General features: G+C 33.6%; 1 protein-coding gene across 3 annotated transcripts in view; it reads left to right on the top strand.

Moving 5' to 3' along the window:
- LOC148942445 (protein TANC2-like) overlaps positions 1-12,794 on the top strand; it is an 80,528-nt gene that overhangs the window by 59,823 nt on the left and 7,911 nt on the right. Inside the window, exons 3-4 of one of the 3 annotated variants that reach the window (XM_089103141.1) lie at positions 5,127-5,248; positions 10,740-10,946. In XM_089103141.1, coding sequence (XP_088959267.1) covers positions 5,127-5,152 — 26 coding nt within the window. In that variant the 3' untranslated portion in view covers positions 5,153-5,248; positions 10,740-10,946. Of the gene's footprint in view, positions 1-5,126; positions 5,249-6,342; positions 6,712-10,739; positions 10,947-12,794 lie in introns of those variants that run through there. The other 2 variants (XM_089103139.1, XM_089103140.1) reach the window with 2 other exon arrangements.

Raw genomic sequence — 12,794 nt, 5'->3', positions numbered from 1 at the left:
TTAAATCTGGCACCCGCTAATACCAAAACTGTATGTGGAATTCTTTTCGTTGAGTTCTTGATTTTTCTATATTTTTTTAAAGATATAAGTTTCTGCTTCTCCAATTCACTCAACCAGGTTTACATTTCACTGCCCTTGGTACGCTTTAGGTTCGAATTCTGGTTGTTGATAACTAAGCTAACAAAGCCAAATATGAGTGGTTGAGTAGAAACTGAAACCCTGAGACAGTACCCTATCCAGGATTTTTGTCCAGGGAGGAGGGGGGGAATTACACAAAAAACTTGAAAAACGCTTCAAAATTTGTTCACGTGCATTTTTGTTACTTTATTACTGTCAGGCAACTTTTTTTGTGGGGGGGGGGGCCCATACTCCCTAATCTTCCTCTTCCTGAGTACGGGTTTCCTCAGAGGAACTACTCTAATATGCTTTTGCTTAATAAATAACTTTGATAGTAGCAGTAATTTTTGCAACTGTACAAATTATGTCTTTTTGGCAAGGGGTTCTTTGGGACAAACTTAGGGGATTCGCGTGCGTTGTACTTTGTTTTGTTTTTATTTGCGTTGTAGTATGCCCCGGAGAGTAACCTGTTGTATTTGATTGCCTCAATTCATTTTTAGTTGGTAAAAAGGAAAATTATTTTCATTTTTTTTTTTTTTGAAAAAGGGAGTCTATAAGTTAGGATGATGAAAATTTTTCGTTAGATTAATTTAGTTTTTTAAATTTTCAGAGGTATAAAGGAGCAGAATATAGAGGAAAAGAAGTTTTTTGGTGGTAGTAGTTGGTTGAAGTTTGTAATTTTGTTGAACTTATTTTTTAAATGGAGAAAAATGAAGATGAAGAACCCTACTCATATTAATTTCTGTTCGTTTTGAGTTTGACTCTCTTATTTATTTTAATTTCTGTTTGTTTGGGGTTTCATTTATTTATTGTTAATGTTTCTTTACTATAGGCAACGCTATAGCGTTGCCTATAGTAAAGGCCATAGTTACTATTCGTAAATCAGCTTCAAATGATAATTTTCTCTCATTAGTGAGTTTTTTTTTCAAAATGCGTTTTTAATTTTCGGTTACCTTGGGTTGGGGTTTGGGTTCGCTCTAAGCTAGGAGCAAAAAGCTGCAAAAGCTTTTTGAGTTTTTGGCTCACGAAAAGAAATAAAAAGAGAAACTTCAAAAACTAAAGATTAAAATGAACAATCCACTTCCCAAGTAAATAGTAAAGAGGTGACTATTTTATTTGCATCTTCTTCTTGTTTTCACATTCTGAATTTTCCTCGTTTTTTTTTTACTATCCACGTTTTCTCATTTTGAAATATTATTTTTCAACTATTATCAACTATAATAGTTGATATAATAGTTTGGGTTCGCTCTAAGCTAGGAGCAAAAAGCTCTCCTTGTCGACGCAAGTAATTTCACTATCTGAAAACTGTTTTGAACCGTCAATTAGAAGTTTTACCATTTGGCTTATATCTTCACAACTGAGAGAAACATTTCTTAGTTCGAATACATTTTCAGGTTGTTCAAGAAATATAAAATTTTTTGATTTGTGCATAAGTTTTCTAATTTCACTGTCAATCTTATACAGCTCGTCATGCATAGCCAATATAGGTTCGAAGTCTAAATCGGATTTAATTATCTCTCTCATTTGAGCCAAATCAAGTAGTAGCAAGTGTAAAAGATCTTCAGAAGTTTGTAACTGGTACACAATACAAAGATTGGTGATTTAGAGGATGTAAACCCACTCTAAAATCACCAATCTAATTGTACTGTATACCAGTTTCAGCTTTTCTTCCTTACAGTCGGAGTGTGTTTTCATCAATGTCTGTTCAAAAACGTCCATCAGTTCTGCCACATCGTCTATATCATCGCATGATATGGCTTTAGAAGGAGCCATTTTTAGCCCACAGATGAAGGAGCCATGGATATTCAGCAAGATTCAGCAATTATGACTCTTGAGAAGTTTATTTATCTATCTTAAATAGATATATATAATAGATAAATAAACTTCCCAAGAGTCATAATTAAACTAAAACAAAATCTGAACGTCTCCGAAAATATAGAAAAAATATAGCAAATCCAGCATTTTTGTAGATTTAGTATGCTTCAGCGAAAATCGCTGTTTCATGTTTTTGATTTGCTAATTCGTGCTATCCGACTTGCTTTAGATATTTAGAACATTATTCTTAATTAAAAGCCTGCAAGTATGGACAAATTTTTGCATTAAGAGTTTTGGACGTACTATGTATTATAATTTTCCTTGATGTTTGATGTTAAGGTATAGACAGGAAGAAAATTTGTAGCCTTCTGACAAGAACTATGCAACCGTAACAGAAAAAGGGGACACCCCCTCCCTTTCTTTCACATTCAACTTGTTCAATAATTTTTCATGGAGCTCCTATATTAGGTTTGTAATTATCAAGAATCACTACTAAAGTTGTTAAGTTTTGCCTCAAATGTGTTTTTTTGTTTTTTATCTATGAAAAATTCCGAGGTGGCCATACGATTTGAAATTACTGCAAAAGTGCACATTGAACTTTCCAGTTTTGAAGGGAGCAATACCGTACGGTGGTGCATTTGTTAATAAAGAGTCACAAATCCATATAAAATAAACTTTTAATATACACGCTTATATGAAACTTTATCTAACTTTGTTTATTCACCTGATATTTGCTAATCCAACTGTTGGTGTTAACGAATAAGGAGCGACTCGGCTCAATAGTATCTGAAACTCTAAAAACCGGAATTTGATGTCAAGACACATCAAAGATTCGAATTATCATACTGATTCCAAAATATATAAGATCTATCAAGTCTTTTAATTGTTTTCACAAAAAGTCTTTTAATTTTAATTGTTTTCACAAAAGTCTTTTTCTCCAGAATTAGATGTTAATTAGAACTATTTATATCAACTTTAACTTTGTCGTAGCTTGTAGGGTTGGGCTGTAGGGACTAATGCAATCGTTTTTCAGTTAAACAAATTTAGGGCTCTTGGGAGTGATTGTGAAAAAAATAAGAAAAAAGATGCATCACTGCTACTTATGCAAAAAGTGATTTTCTTTGTATTTCAATAAGGGGAAGGGGGCTCAAAACCTGGAATTTATGGTTGTCGAACTTGGTGATTACGATAATATTTTTATTTCGACCCGCCTCTGTTTTTGTGAGTTTTCAAGTTTTCAAAAACAAAAACCAAAAAAATATACGTCTTTTGATTTTGAAATACTATTACCATGACAGTTTTTTTTCAAGAAAAAGGTGTACATTTAAGAGGCTATATTTCTCATCTTTAGAAGCTATATTTAGCTTTATCTTATTTTGATTGCACTGTTTCTGCTTTTTTTTAACTGTTTTTAGTAGAATTTAGCTTAATTCTTGTGTTTCAAATCGTTACTGGAATTTTTAAGCTCTATAAAATTGTTTATAAGGGGATTTTATAGTTAAAATTAGACAAAGCTAAAAAAAACGGAAGTTTCGAAAATAGTATGAAAGGACCTTGACACACTTTTTTAAAATAAATAGCTTTCAAATAACTATTTTAATTTATTATACATATTGAAACTAAAATACGTTAAAATGGTTAGTGTTTTTAATAAGACGGTGAAAAATGAAAAAAAAAATCTCTTTAATACGAGAATAATAATAAAAATTTGAGTTTTACGACTTTAGATCCGGAAGGCTTTATCCACCGAAAAAAAACCTAAACAAAAACGAAAAACAAAAACATAAAATGAAAAACAAAGTGAACGCTATACAAAAAAAGAAAACCAATAGGGTTTCCAATGTATTATATAATTTTTTTTTTGCATTTTACATTTTGATCAAACAATTGTAATCTGCAATTACAATACATTGTAATCTATTTTTGCCTTTTTTCGAAATTGTGTCCCCCCACCCTCCCCCCCAAAAAAAATCAAAGCCTCACATAGAAATGATCAAAACTTACTAATAAGGTTTTGCTCTTTCTAAGTAAGACATGAGTGTTCACTATATTGAACAGGGATGGGAATTGGGGGGGGGGGGGGTTACACCCCCCCCCCAACTCCCAATCCCCGCTTTATATTTTTATAGATACCTTTTTTGTATTTTCATTAAAAATTTGAAACATAAAAATGCCGCCCTCCCTCATTTTTCACCCCCCTACTTTTTATATCTTTTTTATAAAGGAAACCATCCTTAGGCACATAGAAAATGCACTAAAGGGCGCTTTGGATCAAAGATGTACTTAGTTTTCTTGTACCGTGTCAAGCCTTTTCTACCACTGCTGGATCGAGCATAGGTCATAAAACTAGGGGTGTCGCGTATGGAGGAGGGATCGAGGGGGAAACTTTTGTATTGGGTAAATGGACTGAAGTAAATTTATGACGTAAAATCAGTGAAAGTAGATCTGTCACAGTCACTAAAAAAATAAAAATAAAACGAAGTAATTTTAATCGCAATATCACCCCAAATCAGTGGGTAAATATGACCAGCCGGTCAGTAAAATCCCTTGTCCATAAATCCGTAAAATTCAATTTTTTTAGGAACAAGGATGTACCAATCATCCTGTTTTTTGTACCTAGGACAGCCGATTTCGCAAGAAGTATTTGGTGTAGTCCAAATGACAGACAGGATCTGACGCGTGATGCTTTTTTCGCGTCAATTGCTAGCTACAAAATCCGGAGGAACGGGCTATGAAAATTGAAAATATATATTACCCCTTCCCCCCCCCCTGTCTTTTTTCAGTTGAGTTGAGTTTGAGATGTTGAGTCATTTGAGTTGGTCTCTTTTCAGATCTTTCTAGGGGTAACATAATTTAGAAAGATTTGCGGAAATATTGTCTTTGTTTTTCTTCCTAAGGGCCGTGAATTTTCTTCTTCAGAGTTATTTTAAAAGGTGACAAATAGTGAAATGCAACACCTAGCGCTAAATATAGGAACAAATATCGTACGGACTACAACTATATCGAATACCTAACTCGAAACATAATGTTCAGAATTTTGTATTTGACAATAAGAGTTAATATTATTTCGTGGTTTTAAAGTGTGTTTGAACAAACTTGAACAAATAATAGCTTTCTATGCTTAAACAAAAATTACTTAACGTTTAAAGGAACAATTGTCGGACTTCAAACTACAATATATATTTCTTTTTTAGCAACTCACGGGGATTTTGGTCCCTAGGGCAGGTGACACTTATGTGCTGATTCATCCTGCTTTTCGCGAGTGGCTGCTTAGACGTGAAGAGGGAAAATCGACAAAATTTTTGTGCGACCCCAAGTAAGCTTTTGGCTTGTAGGTCTAGAGGGATGATTCTAGGTTTGAGAGCAGGAGGTTCCAGGTTCAAATCTTGGACAGGCCCAAATTTTTAACCTTGTTGTAGCAGAGTGGATTGATGCTCCGCTTCCTGTAGCAATCTCTTAACCAAGGATTATTTTTCTATTATTTCCCTCTCGAAGTAGATTCTGACAGGACTAGATCCGACTAGAGCATAGCCGTTAATTTGGCCACCGTAGCTATTACAAAGCGATCCCTTTTTTGTACACAACATGTTCCACTTTGATCAAGAAAAGACATCTTAACTGGCTAGGCCATATATTCAGGTGCCAGGAAGAGACCTTGGCACGCTAGGTACTAGTAGCAGCTCCTCCTTTTTCTAGAAGAAAAACCAGGTGGTCAGATGAAATCTTTGCATAACGCGGTCAAAGAGCATGTCGAATTTGGAAATACAGAATTCACCGAATTCGATAACGAATGGGAACAAATGAACACGTTAAATCATTGAATTTTCAGTTAGGCGGAGCTAGTGTGATAAAACGACCGATTGCTCTTAAATTGAGTAACGAATGGGAATCAAATACATACGCAAAATCATGCTATATGGTAAATAGATGAAAAAAATATTAGAAATGTTAGAACAAAACTTAGAAAATATCAGAACTTCCGACTGGAGTTTAATCTCTCTCTGACTCCTAGATTTCACAACTTTACGCGGGCAAATATTTAGTAATTTTGTTACGTCAAAATTACTAAATTTCGTTTGTGCGAACATAGTGTTTGAACTCTTTTTGTTCTGATACTGGTAAAAATGCACAATGTATCCTTGTCTTTCTTTTTTAGTTTGGTATTTACAGGATTTTTTTTTAGAGGTGGGGAGGAGGAGGGTACGAAGACTTATGAACAATATTTTTAATAAAACATACCAGCCATAATTAACATAGCGATTCTGCTGTGTTTGGGGGGGGGGGGGATCTTTAAAAAGACTTCAAGAATTTAAATTTTAATTGGATATCAGCCAGAATTAACATTGAGATTTTGCTTGGTCGTTTTCGTTTACACGGTTTATCGTCTTTTACAATTCTCATCTTTAATTTCCTGTCAGATTGCACTGTGGACAGCACGGTCGTGGCACGGATTTTTTCAGGCTTGGTATTTTTTAAATAGGGCTGAGCGAACAAAGATTGGTTTGTCTCTAATCAGCTTTGAAGATTGGGACAGCGCACTTGGGTCAAAGCCTAAGCCCAGCGGCACATATTCTGAGCTTTGTCAAAATTAAAAATCTTCTTGAAAGACAGGTGATATTGCTGTTGGCCGGGCTACCCTTCTTTTCCTTTAATGGGCTGCCCATTGTCTCTGTATATCACTTTCTAATGAAACAACTCTTTGGCCACTGCACGGCTTGTGTCTCTTCTCATCTTGCCTGTCGGGTGTTGCAAGTCTTTCTCCATTTCTTGTGCTTTTTGGTAAATCCAACAATAGAAAACTTTCTTTTCCTTGAGTCTTTGGTTCTTTAGAATTTGCTTCTTTTGCCTCGGCTTGTCTTTTGTCATTATGAAAAACAACACAATTACACACATATATATATATATATATATATATATATATATATATATATATATATATATATATATATATATATATATATATATATATATTTATATATATATATATATATATATATATATATATATATATATATATATATATATATATATATATATATATATATATATATATATATATATATATATATATATATATATATATATATATATATATATATATATATATATATATATAAAGATCTTCCAGAGCCATTGCTGCCACATAGGGCGTCGAAATCAACGTTTGGCCGCTTGCGGAGTATCAATCCACTACAATAGGGTAAAACTGTATATTTGAAAAAAAAAAAAAAAAAGTAAAAAAAAGAAAAAAAAAAAAACAGAAAAAGAAACAACCAAGTACGAAAAGATAAAAAGAGATCGAAACAGATATCGAAAGCAAAAATTCAAAAGGTAAATCTCAAAACTATAGATAACAGCAACTAAAATTTGAAGAAACTGATTGCCTGAACATTTTTGTCGTTTTTTGTAGCTTTTTGTGTATTAAGTATCTAGTTGATAACCATGCATGCATATGGCTGATAACCATATAAGGCTGTGTAATGGTTTTTCTTCGTTTTTATTTTTGGAAGTGTCAGATATTCTTTCAGATTATACTTGTTAACCTTTGAATGCCAGAATTTTATTTTTAATTGCCATAGAAAATTTTTATAGACAACTAAACTTTGTTTTCTAATGTTATTCCAAAAGCTTTAAATTTAAAAAATAAAAAAAAGTAGGCAACGATCAGTTGCTGATCCAAAAAAGATTAACCTTGTTCCGCAGTGCTACTTTCCAAAAGTGTTGATGTTTTAAAGATCAAAATTTTTCTTATAGAGATTAGGTAAGGAGTGGGGTACAATATAATGAATTCTCCTTAAATCTGTACATTTTTTGTTTAATTTGCATTATTTTCCTGTTTTCATGAAAATGTCCTCCTCTCGAAATAAATTACTTTTTTTATGCCTTTATGAGGGGTGTGAAAATTTTAGATATTTTAACCAAGCTCTCTCAAAGACAAATCGAAAGACAAGGCTAAATCTGCAAAACTTTTAGAAACAGAAAATAATAGAATGAGAAAGAAGCAAACAGAAATAAAACAACACACACAAACAAAAAAAAAATCAAAATAGATGTCAATCAGAACAAATTTAAAAAGCCAAAGCATAAAACTGAAAAATGAAACAAATAAAAAAATCAAACAAAATAATTAGCTAAAAACTCTTTTCTTTTGGTTGTTTATTTGTGTATTTGATCTCTAGTAAGCCTAGTCTCAGACATTGCTTATTTTTCTTCCTTTTAAGTTTATACTGGTACTTGTTAGCAAACCAGAATACACTCAAGAAGTTTACTTTGTTTGATTTGAGTAAATCAGTTTTTCTCTCGCTTTTTGTTATAATTAGCTCATTCTTTCGTGAAATAATCTACGATGCAGGCATATTTTACTTAAATATTTAATGTAAAGAAGTGGTTAGGTTTGGAATTTAATATAATGCGTTCTGGGCGGCCTGCTTCACCTAATTGTTTGTGTAGTTTCCATAATTTTGTTACTAAACAATTATATTTTCATCATATTCTGGTTTATTTTATTATGATTAACCTAACTTCAAACAAAGCTAACTTCTTGAGTGTGTTTTACATTGTTAACAAGATCCTTTTTATGATTATCCTCTTATGTCATGTGTTGGTTTTTATCTCACTGAAAGTTCACATTCTACTTCTACGTTTCCCTATTCTTATTGTTTTCATTTTATTTTTATATTTAACTATATATTTATATTTAATTTATATTTTAACTGTATATTTATATTATAACTATATACTATTATAACTATATTTTTAAACATATATCTATATTTAACTATATATTTTGTATATTTAAATGTATATTTATACTTAAATTTAGGGTTGGCGACGCGGCAATTGCTTTCCGCCTTTCTCCCACAAAATTCACCCACAATATTCACCCACAAAAACGAAACGTTTCCATCAGACAACGTGAAGTTCTGCCAAAACAGCATAATTATCAGAGGCAACTATTATCAACTATTACATAATTATCAGAGGCATCTTTAACATAATTATCAACTATTATCAGAGGCATCTATGACATAATTATCAACTATTATCAGAGGCAATTATCAGAGGCAAATTTCGGTTACCTTGGGTTTGGGTTTGGGTTCGCTCTATGCTAGGAGCAAAAAGCTGCAAAAGCTGCAGTCAGGGGTTGAGTCAAATTATGTTGTTTTGGCAGAACTTCACGTTGTTTGATGAAAACGTTTCGTTTTTGTGGGAGAATATTCGGTTCGTTTCTGTTTTGGATTCCTTTTTCCGCTGGAAAATAAGTCTTCAAATAGTCGTATTTTGCTGATTCTGAAAACTTTAAATCACTTCCGTGACTACTACTAATCGCTATCACTAACTGCTCTCTACTGGTCGCCTCGACTTCACTTCACACAGACGGGGGGGGGGGGGATAAATTGAACAGTGGAAACTGGTGGAAGTGCTGAAAAAATTACCAATGCCTGCTTGGCGTTCCTTGGCGTTGTTTAGTGTGATAATAAGGCGAATTTAGTGCAATTGGCAAAGTTACTACAGTAATAAGTGTCTGATCTCAAAGTCTGTATTTTACTGAATTATATCAGATAAACTACGATTCTTGACTGCTAAGGTCGTTACGTCGGCCATGCAGTGTGTTGGTACAACCTAGTTTGATCTCTGTGTCCCGTATTTCCAAGCTAAATTCAAACCCACTGCACCACCGCAGGATTCTCAGCTTCTGAAAAAAAGCACAATTCCGAACTTTGCAAAAAAAGGCCAAATATCTTTAATGCTAGATGGCGTTGGAGATGCTTTCGAATCTAGTGCCAGTCTCCACTCTTATAAGATTAGTTACCCATATTCTATGAAAAAAAATGGAAGAGAGAAAAGAAGGAAAATTCTCGTTAGGAAAAGTCCGTTGAAGCTAAATAAAAGTTTCCTTCACTGTTATAATCATGAACCGTGTGACCTGATTGTTGACATACGAGTATATAAATTCTGTTTGATTCATTTTATCTCTTTACCTTGAAGCAGCACTACTTTGAATTTTGATGTTGCTGGGTTGTTTTTATTTCTTGGTCCTTGTTTTACTTTGTCTTTTTTGTTTTGTTTTTTTATTGCCATGCTGATGTTTGCTTCAGCTATTGCAGTGAGTAAATATACTCTATTCTATATACATATATGCAAAGGAGAAAACCTACCGAAGCAAAATGGGTCAAAAACGAAGTATGAGTAAAAAGGAAAAATTCATCTAATGCTGAAATAGCATAAACAATTAAATTCAATGTTTTCCCAGTTCATGTGTCCGCATGTCCAGACTTTAGAATCAAAAGGTACTTCCAAGGAGGCGGATGGCTCAAAATGCGAACCTCTTACCTCGTTTCTTAACCTCTGAACCCCCTTCATTAAGAATATCATATATTGTTGCTGCTGCGCCTAATCTGCCTTTTCCAAACTTCTGAAATAATTTCCAAAAACTGTTTGCTAGGCTTTGTTTGAAATGAGGATAAAGAGGTTAATGTTTCTTCAATTAAATTTCGTTCCTCCTGATCTAGATAATCCTTGTAATCTTCCTTTTGAGAACAGCTTGGCAAACTGTTTTATCAATTACCTCAGACGTGTAAATACAACAGGGGCAACAGCAACGATATGTAGTCAGGATTCAACTCTAGAACGATCTTGGAGAGTGCAGAACCTGAACTCAGGATGAAAACTAATAGAGCAAAAAAGTCAGTTTTAAACAAACGCACAAATTAATTGTCATATCATTAACTGCAACATGCTATTTTTGCTATTCTTATCTTTAGTAATAAAAGAAAAAATGCAATGTTATAAAATAAATGTTACAGGTAACTCGTCTTCTTCTTCTGTCCGGTAGCTCTCCAGATCATATTACTGAATACAACAGCAATTCTCATCTTTTGTGCATTTATGCTGCCAACATTGACATGGTGTCACTTTTAATTGAATTCGGTGCCACTATAGATGCAAGTACTAACGCTGGCCAGACGTTTTTAATTCTCGCTTAACGGAACGGCCAATGCGATGTTGTTGGAGTTCTTATCAAACATGGAGCTAAGTTGAACTTGGCGGACAATGACGGGATGAAAGTTTATTAGAAAGACTAATTATCCATTTTTCATTTCTTTCGCTCTAATCTAAGATCTATTTTGTATTACATAACATTTATTGAACTGCTTCTGGAGCAACTGTCCTCCGCACTACCCTGCAACAATGAACAAGGTCAGTGTTGCAAGCCATTGAACAAGCGGAGTTTGTGGAAGTATTCGTAATATTTTATACACAATATCGTGTTAGTTTTAAGCTACACTTCCCTACTACTACTAACAAGTCACCGTAGCACTAGGCTGCCTGTGGTCAACACAGCTACGCACGTTACTCCTCCATCCCAATCTCCTCCACTTCCCTGTAAATTATAAATATTTAGATTTTTGTCCTTTTCTAGGCTTTTCCGTCAAATATAGTTTCTTTCTAAAGCTTTTTTTATAAGTTTTTTTGTAACGGTTGTTTATAACGCCAAAATCGATACTACAAAGTCAAAACAGATATGGTTCAAAATAAATCCGAAAAGAACATCTTTAACTTTCGGTTGATTGCCCATTGAGACCTATTGGGAAGAAAGCTAACCTGTAGCAACCTGTTCAGACAGAAACAATCTGCAAAAAGAGGGGCTTGGTTTGGGAAAAGTTTTTCCAGTCAATCATGTTTTAAAGTAAAACGCAGGCGTGGTGACCGATGAACCGCCATGGTTTAAAATATCAAGAACATCAAAGTATATTTTTTTCATTTTCGCCGGTGTTGCCTCGTTGAACTGGGAAAATAAATTAGTGAAATTAATTCGTTAAATTGAATAATACTCCTATGCTGTAAGAATTCAAACATTGTCTGTTTGTTCCCAAAGACAACCAAGGCTTCTTAAGCAAATTTATTTCATCTGTTTTTAGCTTCTTTTTAGCTGATTTTTCACTTACATTTTTTTTTAAATCTGGCACCCGCTAATACCAAAACTGCATGTGGAATTCTTTTCGTTGAGTTCTTGATTTTTCTATATTTTTTCAAAGATATATGTGGCTGTGCAAATTTTTTTCTGCTTCTCCAATTCACTCAACCAGGTTTACATTTCACTGTCCTTGGTAAGCTTAAGTTCGAATTCTGGTTGTCGATAACTAAGCTAACAAAGCCAAATATGAGTGGTTGAGTAGAAACTGAAACCCTGAGACAGTACCTTATCCAGGATTTTTTTTCGGGGAGGGGGGGGAATTTTCTTAGGGAATTTGCATAGGTTGCATCAAGACATGGCTAATTGTAGACAGAGAAAATTCTGGTTGTTTATAACTAAGCTAACAAAGCCAAATATGAGTGGTTGAGCAGAAACTGAAACCCTGAGGCAGTACCTTATCCAGGATTTTTTGTCCAGGGAGGAGGGGGGGAATTACACAAAAAACTTGAAAAAACGCTTCAAAATTTGTTCACATGCATTTTTGTTACTTTATTACAGTCAGACAACTTTTTTTTGTGGGGGGGTCCAAACTCCCTAATCTTCCTTTTCCTGAGTACGGCTTTCCTCAGAGGAACTACTCTAATATGATTTCGCTTAGTAAATAACTTTGATAGTAGCAGTGATTTTTGCAACTGTACAAATTATGTCTTTTTGGCAAGGGGTTCTTTGGGCCAAACTTAGGGGATTCACTTTTCAAATTTTATGTTTCAAACTTATTCCTAACTGTGGTTGGTATTTTTTTTTGTGTACATTGTTTTTTTTAATTATTCCCTTTTATTGTATTTTAAGTGTTTACGTTTTTTCCTTCTTTACCTTTGAGTTCTGTTACTCACCTCTTTGGTTTGAGTTTTTGGTGCTGGTAGCAATGCAACAGAAATACATT

The sequence above is a fragment of the Artemia sp. Qi Xiang Cuo genome, chromosome 17 (assembly GCF_049724085.1).
Source record: "Artemia sp. Qi Xiang Cuo chromosome 17, ASM4972408v1, whole genome shotgun sequence".
Taxonomy (NCBI): Eukaryota; Metazoa; Arthropoda; class Branchiopoda; order Anostraca; family Artemiidae; genus Artemia; species Artemia sp. Qi Xiang Cuo.
The sequence above is the reverse complement of the archived record's forward strand: the minus strand, read 5'-3'. Positions and strand labels throughout refer to the sequence as shown.